At 46.1% G+C, this 19,540-nt stretch overlaps 1 protein-coding gene across 1 annotated transcript in view; it reads left to right on the top strand.

Annotated features, from left to right (window-relative positions):
* Nucleotides 1-19,540, top strand: part of FBN3 (fibrillin 3) — a 210,627-nt gene that overhangs the window by 11,853 nt on the left and 179,234 nt on the right. Inside the window, exons 3-4 of the mRNA XM_087893746.1 lie at nt 11,244-11,326; nt 13,368-13,466. Of these exons, the coding sequence (XP_087749872.1) occupies nt 11,244-11,326; nt 13,368-13,466 (182 nt within the window). The remainder of the gene's footprint in view (nt 1-11,243; nt 11,327-13,367; nt 13,467-19,540) is intronic.

The raw sequence follows: 19,540 nt of genomic DNA, 5'->3' as shown, positions 1-19,540 counted from the left end.
AGCCTTGAGCCAGTCAGGATTGAACTGCTGACGGTTGGCAGAATTAGCCTCTCTAAGCCTTTTACAGTCAGCCTATTCCCTTCCCTCCTTCCTCCTTCCCTCCCTCCCTCCCTCTCTTCCTTCCCACTTAGCACTTAGACTTATATACCGCTTCACAGTACTTTTACAGCACTCTCTAAGGAGTTTACAAAGTCAGCCTCTTGCCCCCAAACCATCTGGGTCCTCATTTTACCCACCTCGGAAGGACGGAAGGCTGAGTCAACCTTGAGCCTGGTGAGATTCGATCTGCCAAACGGCAGTCAGCAGAAGTAGCCTGCAGTACTGCATTTTAACCAATCTTTTGGCCACCGTGTTAATAAGGCCATTTAGGTTGACTGCACCGCAAGGCAAGGAGTTGGGTGTGGGGTCTTTTCCAGACTGGGTGGGTGGGTGGGTGGGGTGGGCCCGCACTCTCCTTTCCTCTCCCCCACCCCCCCTTCCTGGTCTTCTCACCACCTCTGACCTCAGTGGAAAGTTTTACTTCTCCAGTTTTTGCTACAGTGACTGAGGGGAGCTGGAGGGGAAATGCCAGGGAGGGACCGACCATGTTTGGCTTGGATGAGTTCCTTCAAGCCCAGGGGGCAAAGAGAGCTCCTCCCTGGAAAAAAAAAGCCTCCCCTAGCCCACAGACATTGCCCACCCCTCCCCAAATAGTCTCCACATTGGGCCAGCTCCAGCTGGGCGCCCTTACAGAAACTAAACTCCACTGGCAAAGAGTGAACAGGGCTGTCTTCAAGGGATGATCAAAGAAGTCAATCAAGATGGCAGGCAGTAGGGCAATGAGACGTTTGCTTGCCTCCTTCTGCACCAACTGCACCATTGAGTTTTGTTGGGTTAGGTTGGGTTGGGTTGGGTTGACTTGATTTGATTTGATTTTGGTTGGGTTGATTTGAGTTGATTTGATTTTGGTTGGGTTGATTTGAGTTGAGTTGATGTTGGTTGGGTCCATTTGAGTTGATTTTATTTTGGTTGGGTTGACTTGATTTGATTTGATTTTGGTTGGGTTGATTTGATTTGATTTGGGTTGGATTGGGTTGGGTTGGATTGGGTTGAGTTGATTTTGGTTGGGTTGATTTGAGTTGATTTGGGTTGGGTTGGGTTGGGTTGGATTGGGTTGAGTTGATTTGGTTTGGGTTGGATGGTGTCAACCATCCCACTTGGTCATCCAGGAAAGAAGAACCTCTGGCTCATTGTTTTAGCAAAAGTATACGTTACTAAAGCCAAAGTGGTTACAGAAGTAGCAAAGCTGGATCTGGCATTTTCATGCACAAATTATACAATTAAATTTCCCCTTTCCCCAACCAACCTCCCTGTTATCAGTTAATGTCCACTGGAATGCTCGTACTGTATATTGTTTGGGTAATGGGCCCTCAGCTCATTGGCTCTCCAGCTCTGCATTCTGATGGTTGACCTTGGGTTGGCTGGTGTGTCTCATGCCCCACCCTCCAACTCCTCCCTACATTCCATTCTTTCCTCCCTTTCCCCACCCCACCCCCATCGCCAAGGTCAAGCTGTCAGCTTGAGGTGTGCGGCTAGCAGAATGGCAGCCATGACAGAAGGTTGAGTTGAGTTGGATTGGATTGTGTTCAGTTATTTTGAACTGAGTTGGTTTAGTTTGGATCGGATTGAGTTGGGTTGAGTTGAGTTCAAATCAAGACATCAGCTTGGCAAGAAATCACGTAAAAGAAGGAAACTGGAACGTTCTGCCGTGAATTAGTTGAGAGAAGTCATGTCAAGGAGGCGCCACATGTTTTCTGCAGGCCCCTAAACTCCAATAAAGTCTTTTAACACCTCCAAGTGGTATCTGAGGGGGCTTTATCTGCATCCCATTTACTTGGGAGTCTCAACTCTTCCCTTGAGTCCAAGGCTGAAAGTAGAGCAGAGTCTGTCAATCTGGCCCACTTTCAGATGGGTGGACCAACTCCCAGAATTCATAGAACATAGAAAAATAGAGTTGGAAGAGACCTCAGAGGTCTTCTAGTCCAATCCCCTGCTTGAGCAGGAGACCCTACACCCGTGATGGTAAACCTATAGCACCCAGAGCCCTCTGCGGGCATGCCAGCCATTGCCCCAGACCAGCTGCACCACACGTGCGTGCGCGCTCCTCCTGCCAGCCAGCTGGTCTTTGGATCTCTGCCACGAATGCGTGGGGGTGGGGTGCATGTGGGGGATGGGTGTGTGCATGTGTGGGGGGAGGGGCGCATGTGTGTGTGTGGGGGTGCAGGTTTGTGCAGGTTTTCCAGGCCCAAAATGGAGTGCGGGGGGCCGGGGTGCATGTGTGGGGGGGATGCATGCATGGGAGTGGGGCACATGTGCAGGGGGCGCTCACATTGCTTTTTGGGGGTTGGGGCACATGCGTGCATTTGCAGGCATGCGTGCATTTTGGGCACTCAAAAAGGTTAACCATCACTGCCCTACACTATTTCAGACAAATGGTTGCCCATCCTCCTTTTTCGAAAGCCTCCAGGGATGGAGCAACTACAACTTCTGGTGGCAAGCTGTTCCACTGGTTAATTGCTCTCGCTGTTAGGAAACTTCTCCTTAGTTCTAGGTTGCTTCTCTCCTTGGTTAGTTTCCATTTGTTGCTTCTTCAGAGGTTGTGGGAGCTTCACTTGGAAGCTTTCAAGAAGAGACAGATTGCCGTCTGTCAGAAATGAGGTAGGGTCTCCAGGGGTTGTGGGGTGGGGGGAGGTTGGACCAGATGACCTACGAAGTTCCTTCCAATTCTTCTGTAATCTTGTCTTGCCTTGGAAAATAGCTTGACCTCCTCATCTTTGTAGGAGCCCCTCAAATATGGGAAGACTGCTATCATATCACCCCTATCTTTCTTTTCATTAGACTAGACATACCCAGTTCCTGTAACCATTCTTCCAGTGGTGGGTTGCTCCCGGTTCGGCCGAACCGGTAGCGATGATGCTATTACGTCACCGAACCGGTTCTCTTTTTTCAGGAGTTGGGCCCTCCCGCCCGTCCCCGCGTTATTCTGATCTTATATTTCTTCTTTTTTCGCCCAGCCCAGCTGAGAGGTGCGGCAAAGCGGATTGCCGCACCTCAGCTGGGCAGATTCGCAACGCACTTGCGCAAAGCGCGTGACCGAAGAGGCGATCGCGCACGAAGCGCGCACACAAAGCGAACCGGTAGTAAAGCCGGTTAGAACCGACACCTGCATTCTTCATACGTTTTAGCCTTCACACCCCCACACCCCAATCATTTTTGTGGTTCATGCCTGGCTGGGGAACAGCGGCAAAATGTTTTTTTTTTTTTTTTGCCATGGATTTCTTCAGGAATAGTTTTATTTACATCTTCCAAATCTAGCCTATAGCCTGGGGACATCCTCCGTCCTAGACTAAATAAACTCATCCCTGCAAAATTTCCAAGCCCAGACAGGATTAGCCAATGTTTTATGGAGGCCTCCCAATGAGCTGGCAGGAATAGCCGAAACTCCGGAAGATAGGCTCAAGATACAGAAGGATCTGGACAGACTTGAACATTGGGCGCTATCTAACAAAATGAAATTCAATGGGGAAAAAAGCAAGGTTCTCTGTTTAGGCAAGAAAAACAAAATGCACAGGTACAGTACAGGTGGTACAGTACCTTGCTCAATAGTAGTAACTGTGAGAGAGATCTTGGAGTCCTGGTGGGCAATCACTTAAATAGGAGCCAGCCGTGTGCAGCAGCTGCCAAAAAAGCCAACACAGTTCTGGGCTGCATAAACAGAGGGATAGAATCAGGATCACGTGAAGTGTTAATACTGCTTTATAAAGCCTTGGTAATAAGGCCACACTTAGAATATTGCATTCAGTTTTGGTCGCCATGATGAAAAAAAGATGCGGATACTCTGGAAAGAGTGCAGAGAAGAGCCACAAAGAGGATTAGGGGAATGGAGGCTAAAACATATGAAGAACGGTTGCAGGAACTGGGTAAGTCTAGTTTAATGAAGAGAAGGACCAGGGGAGACAAGATAGCAGTCTTCCAATATCTCAGGGGCTGCCCCAAAGAAGAAGAAGTCAAGCTATTCTCCAAAGCACCTGAGGGCAGGACAAGAAGCAATGGGTGGAAACCAATCAAGGAGAGAAGCAACTTAGAACTAAGGAGAAATTTCCTGACAGTGAGAACAATTAATCAGTGGAACAACTTGCCCTCCAGAAGTTGTGGCTGCTCCATCACTGGAAGTTTTTAAGAAGAGGTTGGATAACCATTTGCCTGAAGTGGTGTAGGGTTTCCTGCCTGGGCAGGGGGTTGGACTAGAAGACCTCCAAGGTCCCTTCCAACCCTGTTATTCTATTGTTCTATTCTATTCTATTGATCCCATGAAGTTCTTCTCAATTTTTACATTTAAGTGCCTCATTAAACTTTTTTTTTTTTTTTTGCTTTAATTTATATGCCGCCCTTCTCCGGAGACTCAGGGCGGCTTACAATGCGTTAAGCAATAGCCTTCATTCTTTTGTATATTTATACAAAGTCAGCTTATTGCCCCCCACAATCTGGGTCCTCATTTCACCTACCTTTGAAAGGATGGAAGGCTGAGTCAACCTTGAGCTTGGTGAGATTTGAACTTGCAGTAATTGCAAGCAGCAGATGTTAATCACAGTGCTTTAGTCCACTGTACTATCAGGCTCTTTGCGCTCGGGGGTCGCATAACTAACTTGCATATAACTCCCTATTACAATGATATATATGGAATGGAATGGAATAGAATAATTAGAACAGAACAATTAGAACAGAACAGAATAACAAGAGTCGGAAGGGACCTTGTAGGTCATCTAGTCCAACCCCCTCCCCCACCAAGCAGGAGACCCTACACCATTTCTGACAGATGGCAGCCCAGTCTCTTCTTGAAAGCCTCCAGTGATGAAGCTCCCACAACTTCTGAAGGCAACTTCTGTTCCACTGGTTGACTGTTCTCCCTGCGGGGAAAAAAAAAATCCAAATAAAATTAAGTATTAATGCGCTATGAATTATTTAATCCATTGCTTCATTGCATTTTAATTATATTGTTATTTAATGAATTATTAAGTCATAGCTGTAAGTATTTGTTAATCTGCTCCCTTGAGGGGTAGAGAAACGACTTTCTTTTGTTCTTAGCTTGGCTCGCTTTTACTTATTTCCACCCATAAGCCAATTCTGTCGGGGTGTTTAATGTTTGATGGGGAAAAAAAATGATTTCTCCCTTTTTAAAAAGGCCCATTGTGCAAAGTGTGACATACCCACCCACTGTTGCGTCGTTCTTGTAGCAGGCGCTGCAATTAAGAGGGTATTCTTTTTGTAAAAAATGGTTCTTCGACTTAAACAAGCAAAATACCAGCCAAAAAAAGTCGCCTAGAAATTTTTAAAAAAAGAAAAAAATCAAAGAGAGAGAGAGAGACCAAGAACTGGAACAAAAACAAACACTGTGCAACTTTCACATTTCGGCAGGAGGTTTAATCTTTGCTGTAGTGAAAAAGGGGGGAAATGGTTTGGTTCGGTCCCAGCTGGGAAGCAGTCACCGATGCTGAGAAGAAATAGACATGGAAGCCAGCTGCCAGAAAAGGGATCCTTTTAATTCAGGAAAGCAAGAAGGGTAGTGAAACAGCTCCAGCGTTCCTGGGTTGCAAGCAAACTTGGAAGTGAGATTCTGAGCTTTTTATTCTTAATTCCCCTTTGAAGCTTCTGCTTCAGCTTGATGGATTTATTTGTGTGCCTCTACTGTTAGAGTGATAGCCCTGGATCCTGCCTTCCTTCCTTAATGGGTTAATCCTGTTCCTGGAGCTTTGTCTTGCCTATCCTGGGGGTTAATTCTGCCAGGAAAGAGGAAAAGGGGAGTTCCGGGTGAGTTATTTTTAGCCTGATTCCCCTTATTTTAATGGCTCTACTTAAGTATTTCTATTGTCCGCTCTGTTAGCAGGGCTGCTCTGTGTTTTCCTTTCAGCTGGTGCTTCTTGGTTTTCTTAAAGGGGAAGGGCACTGTTTCCTGAGGTTTCTGGTGCTATGAGCAGTGGTGTGATATTCAGCCGGTTCGGACGAATTGATAGTGGCGACCTGCACAGCGCTATGCCATCTTATTTAGCCACATTTTCTAAGCCACGCGCATGCATGCATGCTCACATTTTCGGTGCGTGGCAAACCGGTGATAAAATTATGTGAAACCCACCTCTGGCTATGAGGTCCCTGGCACTGTCCCCCTGGGGTACACTTCCCTCAGGTTCAAGAGCTAAAGTTTGTTATCCGACATTCTGTCCTTGCTCAGAAGCATCGCATCTGACTCTGATTTGAGCAGGGATTTTTTTAAAATTTGGGGATGGGGTGGGGGGAACGAGGGACATTCCTTGAAAACGGGAGTGGGCTTCTTGGTGGCAAAATAGCAACTCAGGTCTTCAACTCGTGGTGTTTCTAAAGTGGTGGATTGCTGCCCGGATTTCGCAGATCTGAGCAGCTCCGAAAAATCGTCCGCCCACTCATTTCTGGCCCAAAGATTGATGCCAAACTTTTTGGCCAAGTGGATGACCTCGCTTGAGGGGGTTTTCCCAGGAAGGTGGGAAAAATATTTCGTTCCTCGAAGGCTCTCTTGCAGCCAGCCAGATCTGGGAAGGCCTGGAGGAGGAGAAAAATGTGTTTTTAGAAGTCCTTTACGGAAAGAGGCTGGATTGGCAACAGCAGTTTGCAAAGGACTTGGCAATTGCCGTCGCCCGTCTGGACTCGCTCGAGGTCAGCCAGCAGGGAGTCTCCGTTTGAAACGAAACAGCCTCTCTCCTTTCCTTCTTCTCGGGTTGATGCCTCCAGCCTTCCAACATCTGGCCGGCTTTGTCTGCCGGTTCTTCCAGCAGAGCTGAGCTCTTGGCTCTCAAGAGTTTGAGATGCAGGAAGACTGTTCTTCTGGTCTCCATCTTGCCTCCTCTCTCCAGATTTCCTTTCTTCTTCTGGTTGATGATTATGGGACTGGAGACTAAAATTATATTGAAAGAGCCTTGGTAGTACAGTGGTCTAAAGCACCCTGTTATTAAGACCAGCTGCCTGCAATTACTGCAGGTTCGAATCTCGCCAGGCTCAAGGTTGACTCAGCCTTCCATCCTTTCTAAGGTAGGTAAATTGAGGACCCAGTTGTGGGGGCAATAAGCTGACTTTGTATAAAATATACAAAAGTATGAAGGCTATTGCTTAGCGCATTGTAAGCCGCCCTGAGTCTCCGGAGAAGGGCGGCATGTAAATCAAATTTAAAAAAAAAAAGAAAAGAAAGAGAAAGAGAAAGAAGGAAGGAAGGAAGGAAAGAAAAAAAGAAAGAAAGAAGGAAAGAAAGAAAGAGAAGCTGACTTTGTATAAATATACAAAAGGATGAAGGCTATTGCTTAGCGCATTGTAAGCCGCCCTGGGTCTCCGGAGAAGGGCGGCATGTAAATCAAATTAAGAATTAAGAAGAATATGAAGAACGGTTGCAGGAACTGGGCCTGGCTAGTGTAGTGAAGAGAAGGACCAGGGGAGACAGGATAGCATTTTCCAGTATTTGAGGGGCTGCCACAGAGAGGAGGGGCTCAAGCTATATTCCAAAGCACCTGAAGGCTGGACAAGGAATAATGGATGGAAACTGATCAAGGAGAGATTCAATCTGGAAATAAGGAGAAATTTTCTCACCATCAGAACAATCAACTCATGGAACGGAAGTTGCCTTCAGAAGTTGTGGGAGCTTCATCACTGGAGGCTTTCAAGAAGAGACTGGACTGCCATCGGTCAGAAATGGTGTACGGTCATGATGGTGGACCTATGGCACACATGCCACAGGTGGCACACGAAGCCATATTGGTGGGCACGCGAGCTCAGCTTTCGGGCCTTCTGGGCCTACTGGAAGTCAGCAAACAGGCCATTTCTGCCCTCCAGGGGGCCTCCGGGGTGTGTATGTGGGGGGAAGGCCGATTTTGTCCTCCCCAGGCTCCTAGAAAGGCTCTGGAGCCCTAGAGAGGGCGAAAAAAGGGCCTATTGGACCCACCGTGCCATCGCGTGCCAAAAGCGGGGGAAATGCGGAGGGGTCGTACACACATGCATGGGGGCGAGGCACATAGAATTATGGGTGTGGGCACACGCATGTGCGACACACACACCCCGCACTCCCCCCGCTTTTGGCATGTGATGGCAAAAAGGTTAGCCATCACTGGTGTAGGGTCTCCAGTTTGGGTGGAGGGTTGGACTAGATGACCTACAAGGTCCCTTCCAACTCTGTTAATCTGTAACAGAGGGAGCGATGTGGCGCTCCTATGTGACCCCCCTCCTGCGCGAGCTGCACTGGCTCCCAGTGGTCTTCCGGGTGCGCTTCAAGGTTCTGGTTACCACCTTTAGAGCGTTCCATAGCTCAGGACCAGGGTACATATGAGACCGCCTTCTGCCACCAGTAGCCTCTCACCGACCAGTTCGCTCCCACAGAGAGGGGCTCCTCAGGGTGCTGTCGGCCAAACAATGTCGACTGGCGGCCCCCAGGGGGAGAGCCTTCTCTGTGGGGGCACCTGCCATCTGGAACGAGCTCCCCCCGGAGATACGGAGGATCCAAGACTTACGCATCTTCCGCCGCGCCCTAAAAACGTTTTTATTCCAACAGGCTGGTCTGGCCTAACTCTCCCTTTTAAATTGGCTTTTAAATTGGGTTTTAAATGTTTTTTAGATAAATTGGATGTCTTAATTTGTTCTTTGAGCCTAAATTATTTAATCTGTTTTTAATAGTTTTTTAACTTTTGTATGTCTTTGTATTTTACTTTGGCTGTTCACCGCCCTGAGTCCTTCGGGAGTAGGGCGGTATACAAATATGATAAAATAAAATAAAATAAAATAAAATAAAATAAAATAAAATAAAATAAAATAAAATAAAATAAAATAAAATAATAAAATAAAATAAAATAAAATAAAATAAAATAAAATAATAAAATAATAAAATAAAATAAAATAAAATAAAATAAAATAAAATAAAATAATAAAATAAAATAAAATAAAATAAAATAAACCATATGAGCTTTGCAAAACTTTACCCACACATATCTGCTGTCCCAAAAGTACTTTTTTCGCAAAAAGCAGCTGGACTTTCTTGTGGTTTCCTTCCTTCCTTCCTTCCTTCCTTCCTTCCTTCCTTCCTTCCTTCCTTCCTCCCTTCCTCCCTCCCTCCATCCCTCCATCCCTCCCTCCCTCCTTCTCTCCCTCTTTCTTTCTTTCTTTCTTTCTTTCTTTCTTTCTTTCTTTCTTTCTCGGGGACTATCTGTATTTCTTATTCCAGCTTGAACCTCCCTCCCATCAGAGTGATTTCGTAGTCCAGTGATGGCTAACCGTTGCATGCCAAAAGTGGGGGAGACCACAAGAGGGTTGCATGCGTGCATGCCCACACCCATAATTCAATGTGCCCCACCCCCCTGTGCATGCATGCGTGACCACCCCATGCTCCCCCTGCTTTTGGCACGCGATGGCCCGGTAGGCCTGCTTTTTGCCCTTCCCAGGCTCCAGAAACTTTCTAGGAGCCTGGGGAGGGTGAAAACAGCCTTCCCCACTCCCCCCAGAGGTCCTCTGAAGGCCGGAAATGGCCCATTTCCCAACTTCCGGTGGGCCCAAAAGGCCCAAAAATCAGCTGGCCAGCACACACATGCGTGCTCGAGCTGAGCTAGGGCAACGCTCGCGTGTCCACAGATATGGCTCTGCGTGTCACCTGTGGCACGCGTGCCATAGGTTCGCCATCACGGTCTTAGTGGGTAGCAACCATCCCATAGGGAGGAAAGGAGATAAACTTTAATATAAACAAAGGACAACTCATATATGACCCTTTCTGGGGGATATGCAATCCCCAGTCACTTCTCAAATCTGCCCTAGAAAGTTACATTTGTACAGTTCTTTGATGGTCTGGATCTTTAGGGACAACTCTGCTACGGGAAGGGAGCCACCACCAAGAAGGCCCAGCCAAAGGATCCCGTTCTCACGTGGGACCTTGTGTCTCCCTGACCTTGGCACACGGGTTTGATGAGCAGTCTGGGAGATTGTGGCAGACGCCTCCAGGGTGCCGAAGGAAAATCCTGGCAGATGTTCGGTGCCAATTTAAGACTCGGGCAGGAGAGCAAAAATACCTCTTCTTCAGCTTGGCTGCCCATGAAGAGCCATAAAACCAGGTGCTTCCTTATTATCAAACAGACTCAAACTTGTCAAAAATGAATCATTTAGAATGGAATGGAATGGAATAGAAATAGAAATAGAAATAGAATAGAATAGAATAGAATAGAATAGAATAGAATAGAATAGAATAGAATAATAATGAATAGACGAGGCGAGGCGAGGCGAGGCGAGAGGAGAGGAGAGGAGAAGAATAGACTGGACTGGAATAGAATAGAATAGAATAGAATAATAATGAGGAGAGGAGAGGAGAGGAATAGACTGGACTGGACTGGACTGGACTGGACTGGACTGGACTAGACTAGACTAGACTAGACTAGAATAGAATAGAATAGAATAGAATAGAATAGAATAGGAATAAGAATAAGAATAAGAATAAGAATAGAATAATAATGAATAGAGGAGAGGAGAGGAGAGGAGAAGAATAGATTGGAACGGAACGGAACGGAATGGAACCGAACGGAACAGAACAGAACAGAACAGAACAGAACAGAACAGAACAGAATAATAATGAATAGACTAGAGGAGAGGAGAAGAGAAGAGAAGAATAGACTGGAAGGGAAGGGAATAGAATAGAATAGAATAGAATAGAATAGAATAGAATAGAATAGAATAGAGAATGTGGAGGGGAGGGAAGAGGGAGGGGGAGGGGAAGGGGAAGAGGAGAAGAGAACAAAGAGTAGAATAGAGACTCTAGGGATAAGATAGGAATTAGAACAGAACATAGCAGAGCAGAATATAGGAATAGAATAAAATAGAATATAGGAACGGAACGGAATGGAACAGAACAATAGAGTTGGAAGGGACCTTGGAGGTCTTCTAGTCCAACCCCCTGCTTAGGCAGGAAACCCTACACCACTTCAGACAAATGGTTGTCCAATCTCTTCTGTAAAACCTTCAGCGTTGGAGCATTTACAACTTCTGGTGGCAAGTTGTTCCGCTGGTTAATTGTCCTCGCTGTCAGGAAGTTTCTCCTCAGTTCCTGGTTGCTTCTGGCTTCTTGTCCTGCCTTCAGGTGCTTCCCGGTTCATGGCAGCGTTTTGGTGTCTTCTGAATCTTTGGTGCAAAATCTTTTCCTTAATCTGCCGGTTGCATTTCAGGCCTAACGTCTGTGGATCCAGATATCACTCGTATTGCTGTCCGGGCTGGAAAACTCTCCCTGGGGGCAACCAGTGCATCGTCCGTGAGTATAAATGGGGAGGGGGCTGTCGTCTCTTCTCCGGAAGACCCTCTCCTGGCCGCACTTTTCACTGCATCAGAAATGCAGAATCATTTTCTAAAGTTTTTTTTTTAAAAAAAAAAACCTGTAGAAATATCCACCAGATCAGAACAAGGTGGATAAAGGACCATGTTTTAATCTCTTAAATCATAGAAGATGGTCCAGAGAGCCCCTGTCAATCGGTTTGCTACTTTGATCTGGTGGTTAAGGCATCAGGTTAGAAAGTGGGAGACCGTGAGTTCAAGTCCCGCCTTACCAATGAATGCCAGCTGGATGACTTTAGGAAAGAAAAAGAAAGGAAAGGAAAGGAAAAGAAAAGAAAGAAGGGAAGGGGAAGGAAAGGAAAGGAAAGGAAAGAAGAGAAGGAGAAGGGGAAAGAAAAGAAAAAGAAAGGAAAGGAAAGGAAAAGAAAGAAGAAAAGGGGAAGGGGAAGGAGAGGAAAGGAGAAAGGAGAAGGAAAGGAAAGGAAAGAAGAGGAGGAGAAAGGGAAAGGAAAGAAAAAGAAAGGAAAGGAAAGAAGAAAAGGGGAAGGGAAAGGAAAGAAGAAAGGGGAAGGAGAAGGAAAGGAAAGGAAAGAAGAGAAGGGGAAGGGGAAAGGAAAGGGAAAAAAAGGAAAGGAAAGAAGAGAAGGGGAAGGGGAAAAGAAAGGAAAAAAAGGAAAGGAAAGGAAAGAAGAGAAGGGGAAGGGGAAAGGAAAGGGGAAAAAAGGAAAGGAAAGGAAAGAAGAAAAGAGGAAGCGGAAGGAAAGGAAAGGAAAGAAGAGAAGGGGAAGGGGAAAGGAAAGGGAAAAAAGGAAAGGAAAGAAGAGAAGGGGAAGGGGAAAAGAAAGGAAAAAAAGGAAAGGAAAGGAAAGAAGAGAAGGGGAAGGGGAAAGGAAAGGGGAAAAAAGGAAAGGAAAGGAAAGAAGAAAAGAGGAAGCGGAAGGAAAGGAAAGGAAAGAAGAGAAGGGGAAGGGGAAAGGAAAGGGAAAAAAAGGAAAGGAAAGAAGAGAAGGGGAAGGGGAAAAGAAAGGAAAAAAAGGAAAGGAAAGGAAAGGAAAGAAGAGAAGGGGAAGAGGAAAGAAGAAAAGGGGAAGGGGAAAGGGGAAAGGAAAGGAAAGGGAAAAGGAAAAGGATCTCAGCATTTGAACCCTGGTGTCTGCAGAACGGCTTTTCTGCTCTCCCTGGACGACCATGCAGTGGTGAAATCTAAAATTTGTTACTACTGGTTCTGTGGGTGTGGCTTAGTGGGGTGGGGGGGTAATGTGACTGGGTGGGCATGGCCAATTTTTTTTTTAAACTTTTAAAACCATTTTTTCTACAACCTCTTCTGCGAAGAGGCTGTAAAAAATGCTTTCAAAAGGCTCTGACGATCCCAGCTGAGTTGCCTGATCGGCGGAGGCTTTTTTTCTTTTAAATGCCTCTGACGATCAGGCAACTCAACTGGGATCGTCAGAGCCTTTTAAAAGAAAAAAAGCCTCTTCCCATCAGGCAACTCAGCTGGGATCCTCAGAGGCTTTGAAAGCATTTTTTCTACAACCTCTGAAGAAGTTGTAGAAAAAATGCTCTTAAAAGCCTCTGAGGATCCCAGCTGAGCTGCGCGATCATCAGAGGCTTTTTTTTTTTTACTTTTAAAAGCATTTTTTCGGCCAAAGAGGTTGTAGAAAAAATGCTTTTAAAAGTAAAAAAAAAAAAAAAAGCCTCTGATGACTGTGCGGCTCAGCTGGGCATGGGGGAGGGGGGGCAGGGATTTTTGCTACCGGTTCTCCGAACCACCCGCCTCCATCGCTACCGGATCGGGCGATCCGGTCTGAACTGGGAGCATTTCACCCCTGGTGTGGAGCCTTCTTCAAACAACCGCACCTTAGACCATTTTCAACCATCCCAGACCGACCCAGCCTTTCTTGGGGGTGGGGGGCACGAATGTGTGGGGTGAAACCCGGTTCAGGACCACTCCTCACTTCTTGGGCTCAGGGGAGACCCCTTTCCCACCCTCTGGGACTCAGGTCCTTTTCCTTTCCCAACAGCCATTTGCCGGAACTCCTGCGGGGACGGCTTCTGTTCGCGGCCGAATATGTGCACCTGCTCCAGCGGACAACTCTCTCCGAACTGTGGTTCTCTAGGAGGTGAGGAAAAAGTCTGCTTGTGTTTGCGTGTGTGTGCATTTGTGCGTGATACGGCCTGTAAATCTTCCATCGCCTTTGGAAGGTCTGCTGTCAACGTAATGAGCCACGGGGGCACAGTGGTTAGAGGGCAGTACTGCAGGCTACTTCTGCTGCCTGCCGGCTGCCTGCAATTTGGCAGTTCGAATTAATGGAATAGAATAGAATAGAATAGAATAGAATAGAATAGAATAGAATAGAATAGAATAGAATAGAATAGAATAGAATAGAATAACAGAGTTGGAAGGGACCTTGGAGGTCTTCTAGTCCAACCCCCTACTCAGGCAGGAAACCCTACACCACTTCAGACAAATGGTTATCCAACATCTTCTTAAAAACTTCCAGTGTTGGAGCATTCACAACTACTGGAGAGAAGTTGTTCCACTGATTAATTGTTCTCACTGTCAGGAAATTTCTCCTTATTTCCAGGTTGAATCTCTCCTTGGTCAGTTTCCACCCATTGCTTCTTGTCTTTCCATCAGGTGCTTAAAAACTGTTCTTCAGCCTGTTTGTGTGGCTGCCTATGCTTCTATAGCTCCTTCCCGATGGTAGGAGAATAAAGAAGCGCTGACCAGTGTGTGAGTCATCCCTGAGGATTTTCCTCACTCTTCTAAGGCAGTGTTGTGGTCCGCCAGCAGCTTGCGGAGCTGGCAATGGAGTCGGACAGTGAGGAGGCTGGGGGGGGGGACATGGGCCAATCCTGGAGTCTGGGGAAGGCTCGGCCAAGGGCTCTGCGTCGGAGGCAGAGATGGGGCCAGGGCCATCTGGGAGCAATGCATGGACTCCGGAGCTCCCAGAGTCAGACAGCAGCGAGGCAGAAGCACAGGAGGAGCCTGTTCCTAGTGCATGCATGCGCAGAGCTGTCAGAAGGCAAGAGCAGCTAAAGCAAAAGGGACGACTCGGGAGTAAGGCCAGGAGATGATTGGCTCCTCCCATAAGGGTTAAAAAAGAAAGAAACGCACTTGGGCCTTTTTCAGGAAAGCAACATTGCTAACTCTGTTTCCAGTCGGCATCTCTTGTTTGTTTCTGAACTTCGTGGGGCTTTGCCAAGTAAGGCCTTTGGCAGGGTGTCAAGGAAGATAAAGGTTGGTGATCTTCCGAAGGATTTGTTTTGCAATTAATTGGGACTCAGCTGGAAATGAACGTAATTCTCAGCTGTTACAATAAAATAGGTTTTTTTGGGACTAATTGTGTATTGTAATGATTTAGTAAGCCTGGGTCACAACAGGCAGCGAGCCCTAGTGGTATCAGGGCTCATGTTATGTGCTGTGCTCACCACTCTCTGTAACATCTTTCTATCTGCAGCTGTCAAGCCAGCATACCACACCGTAATGCAATGAGTGACTATTGGCAATGAGTGACTATTGGCAATGAGTGACTATTGGCAACTCAGTCAACTGAACATTCAAAAATGCATCACAAATACCATTGACTGGTGCTAATGGTTGATATGGGTTGCTGCCAGCGTCCTAGATATCAACCAAGTATCTTCTTAAAATATACGATTATTATTATTATTATTATTATTATTATTAATTTATTAATTTATTCATTAAATATGAAACTCAGTCAACTGAACATTCAAAAATGCATCACAAATACCATTGACTGGTGCTAATGGTTGATACAGGTTGCTGCCAGCATCCTAGATATCAACCAAGTACCTTCTTAAGGTGTACAATGTTCCGAGAAGCGCAGTTTTTTGCAGTTCCGCTGGTGTTATTGCAGGAAGCTACAATTTGCTGATGTATGTTATAAAATTCTTGGACATGGTACCAAGTGTCCCGATGACAATGGGTATCACTGTCACATGTTTCATCCATAGCCGTGTATTATTATTATTGGTTAATCTTTAGTGAGATTCACAGCCTTTGAGGCTGGTTAACAGCTCAGCAGCTCGAGTCCTAACCAAGGACCTAGGAACTGTTAAGGTATCGTCGGAGGATGTCAGCTGTTCCGAGTAAGGTGGGTTTTTGTAGAGTCAAAATGTTCAAGTCCGGCAAATTTAGGATTTCTAAATAGCGGGGTAGCCCTTTGGGTATTGCTCCGAGGGCTCCAATTACAATCGGGACAACACACGATTTCTTTTTCCACAGTCGCTCAACTTCAATTTGCAAGTCCCGGTACTTTGTGATTTTTTCTTGCTGCTTATCTTCAATCCGTGCATCACCAGGTATTGCAATGTCAATGAACCATACTTTTTTCTTTTCAACTATTGTTATGTCAGGTGTGTTGTGGACCAAGTGCCTGTCAGTCTGAATCCTGAAGTCCCACAAGATCTTGAGTTTCTCATTCTCTAGAACTTTCTCAACCTGATGTTCCCAGTGGTTTTTGCTGTACTCAAATCCAAACTTCTGGCACAATTTCCAGTGAATGATCTCAGCAACACGATCATGGCGTTGTAGGTAGTCAGTTTGTGAAATTTTGCTGCACCCACTGATCAGGTGGTCGACTGTCTCTTCTTTCTCATTACAGAGGCAGCATTTGCTGTTGGTGGTAACATGTTGAATTTTTGCCTTCATGCAGTTTGTGGCTAGGGCTTGTTCTTGAGCTGCCAAAATAAAGCTTTCTGTTTCTTTTTTCAGTACTCCTGATCTTAACCAGTTCCAAGTTAGTTTCTGGTCAGCTTTGCCTTCAATACTTTTCAAGTATTGGCCATGCAGAGCTTTGCTTTTCCAATTTTCAGCTCGCTGCTCAATTACTTCTTCCTTATATTCTGCTTTTGTTTTAGTTGTCTTTAAAAGGCCTCCTTTATTTACTTCCTTAATCATTGGTTCTTCACTTTTCTGGATGTAACCATTCAAGCTGCATTTTTCTTCTTCCACCGTCTGCTTTACTTGTAGGAGTCCTCGACCACCCTCTGCTCTTGGTAAATATAATCGGTCAACATCACTTTTAGGGTGCAAGGCATGATTCATTGTCATAAGCTTCCTTGTTTTTCTGTCCAAGTTGTCTAACTCCATCTGGGTCCAGTCAATTATTCCTGCAGAGTATCTAATCACAGGTATAGCCCAGGTATTTATGGCTTTTATGATGTTTCCTCCACTCAATTTGGACATTAAAATCTTACAAATTCGCCGAATGTACTTGGCTGAAGTTAATTCCTTGACTTTATTATGCATTAAGTCAGAGGCTTCTAAAATCCCCAAGTACTTGTAGCCTTCTTCTGATTTTACTGCCTTTATCATTTCTTCATTCTCTAGTTCTATTCCATCCTCTTCTATGATCTTGCCTGCTTTGGTTGCTATTGTTGCACATTTGTCAATTCCAAACTGCATACCGATGTCTTGGCTGAATTCTTTTGTGTTTTCAATTAATAAATTCAGTTCAGCTTTTGTTTTACCAAACAGCTTCAAATCGTCCATGTACATCAAGTGCGAGATTTTCAGTCCTTTCTTTGCAAGTTCGTATCCACAGTTCATCTTCTTCAAAATGATTGTCAGTGGTAGCATTGAGAGTATAAAAAGTAGGGGTGAAAGGGAATCGCCCTGGAAAATGCCTCGTTTAATAATTTATTACTATTACTATTCAGCGCACAGTCAGCCAGATGTTTGGCCTGAGTTTGGCATTTTTGTCTATCTATTGAGTCCTTACCAAGGACCTGGGATAGGCAGATCTGGATGTTTGATGGGGTTACAGAGATTGTCGCAGGATGGAAGCAGTTCCCAGTAGAGCTGCCTTCTGCAATTGACTGATGGCGAATCTGTCAATGCCAAGGATGGTGTTCAAGTGGTGCTCCAGTTGTTCTGGGATTGCACCCAAGGCGCCTATGACTATTGGTCCTACCCTTGCTTGCCTTGGCCGTAGTCGTTCTATTTCTATTTGTAGGTCTTTGTATTTTGTTATGTTCTCCAGTTCTTTCTCTTCTATTCTGCTGTCTCCAGGCACTGCCACATCCACTATCCAGACTACTACTACTATTACTATTACTATTACTATTACTATTACTATTACTATTACTACTACTTCTTCTTCTTCTTCTTCTTCTTCTTCTTCTTCTTCTTCTTCTTCTTCTTCTTCTTCTTCTTCTTCTCCTCCTCCTCCTCCTCCTCCTCCTCCTCCTCCTCTTCCTCCTCCTCCTTCTCCTCCTTCTCCTCCTTCTCCTTCTTCTCCTTCTTCTTCTTCTCCTCCTCCTCCTCTTCCTCCTCCTCCTCCTCTTCCTCCTCTTCCTTCTCCTCCTCCTCCTTCTCCTCCTCCTTCTTCTCCTCCTCCTCTTCCTCCTCCTCCTCCTCCTCTTCCTCCTCCTCCAGAAAATAGCTTTACCCCCTCCTCTCTGGGGCAGCCCCTCAAATATTGGAAGATGCTCTCCTGTCTCCCCTGGTCCTTCTCTTCACTAGACTAGCCAGGCCCAGTTCATGTAACTGAGAGGCCACTGGACTTCCTTGTTTTTTCCCCACACCCAGTCATCCAAGTCATGGTTTTTTAGCTATACAATTTGGGATGAACCCCCTTGGAGAGGTGTAGGAAGGATTTTCCAGAGGAAAAATTATAGACTACAGGAACCAGGAGCACCACTCAGGTGACCCTGAGGACCCCTGACCCCGTGGCCTCAACGACCCTCTAAAATAATGCAAATGACCAGCTGTCTGCAAAGAGTAGAAATCCTTCCGTTCCCCACCATCCAGTCAGAGCTGAAGAAGCTTCTTGGATGAGAAGCGAAACGTCTTCAAACAAAAAACGATGTCCAGTTGCCTCTTGAAAAAGCCCCTTTGGGACAACCCTGACCTGGATGGACTGAGAATCTCTACAGACTTTTAGCTATACAATTTGGGATGAACCCCCTTGGAATGGGGTGGGAATAGGAATGGATTTCCAGAGGAAAAATTGCAGACTACGGGAATCAGGTGCACCACTCAGGTAACCGTGAGGACACAGAGAAACCCCCAAGTGGCCTCAACGACTCTCTAAAAAGGATGCAAATGACCAACTGTCTGCAAGGAGTAGAAATCCTTCCGTTCCCCACCATTCAGTCAGAGCTGGAGGAGAAGCGAAACGTCTTCAAAAGAAAAAAGCCCAAGAAAATCCAGTTGTCTGTCCCCACCTTTTAGACAGCCATGATCTGGATGGACTGAGAATCTCTACAGATTCTTAAAGGCAGCTTTACTCGTGCCGGTTTATAATATCCTGCCACGATATTTGTAACACCATCAAACATCTCCCTGTCCCAGGTTCTTCGGAAGGACTCGATAGGTAAATAACGATGCCAACTCCAGTCTGACTGTGCAAAAAACAAAACCCTAACCCTAAAAAAAAATATCTCCTAATATGGTCTGCTCGGTGCCTGTTTTTTTTTTTCTGAATCTGCCTCTCTGCACAGATTTTGTGGGTTTTTTTTTTTTTTAAGCAATTGCTAAATGAGTGAGACGGATCTGCATGAAAATTTTAAGCCTTGCTCCAACTTGTAGCTCATAAAGTATCTTAGGGGCAAACGGGAGCGGGAAGGACTGGGAACAAGTCCTCCCTTGAATTCAATCCGTCAAGATGTGGGTTGTGTTTTTTTTTTCCCCTTTCCTGGCTAATCCTGGCTGCAGGGGGGCTGGGGAGTGGGGCCGCCTCCCTGCCCCCTCCCCAAACCCAGGGAAGTCTGGTCTCTTCCATGGGGCTCAGCTCGCAGACTTGCCAGATGTTTGCAATCCCCCAGCAATGCCAGGAATTCGAGCCGGGGAAGGGGACGGGGGTGTGGTCTGCATTCCAGAGGGTCCTTGGGTGGGTGGGTGGGTGGGTAGGAGGGGGGCAATGAAAGAAGCCAAGGACGGAAGCAGGGAGACCCAGGCAGACCCCGGCAAGGCTGAAACCGGCTCCTTTTGAGGCTGGTCCAGTCCAGGCATCCATCCAGAACATGTTGGAAATTGCAAGAAGAGCAGCAAAAAAAAGGGGGGGCAAGCCCTCCCTCATGCTCTGAAAGAAAGACCCTCCCCAAATGGAGTTTTCATTCCTGTCTGCCAGTTTAACATACGCCCACAGCCCTTCCAAGGAGCAATTATGAGCAGGTGGATTTAATAACATTCCTCAGGAGCAGCTTCCTGGTTGTGGAAAGA

This window comes from Pantherophis guttatus, chromosome 1, assembly GCF_059756535.1.
Source record: "Pantherophis guttatus breed Tessera chromosome 1, ASM5975653v1, whole genome shotgun sequence".
In the NCBI taxonomy this organism is placed as follows: domain Eukaryota; kingdom Metazoa; phylum Chordata; class Lepidosauria; order Squamata; family Colubridae; genus Pantherophis; species Pantherophis guttatus.
Note: the sequence above shows the minus strand (reverse complement) of the source record. Positions and strands in the feature narration are given on the sequence as shown.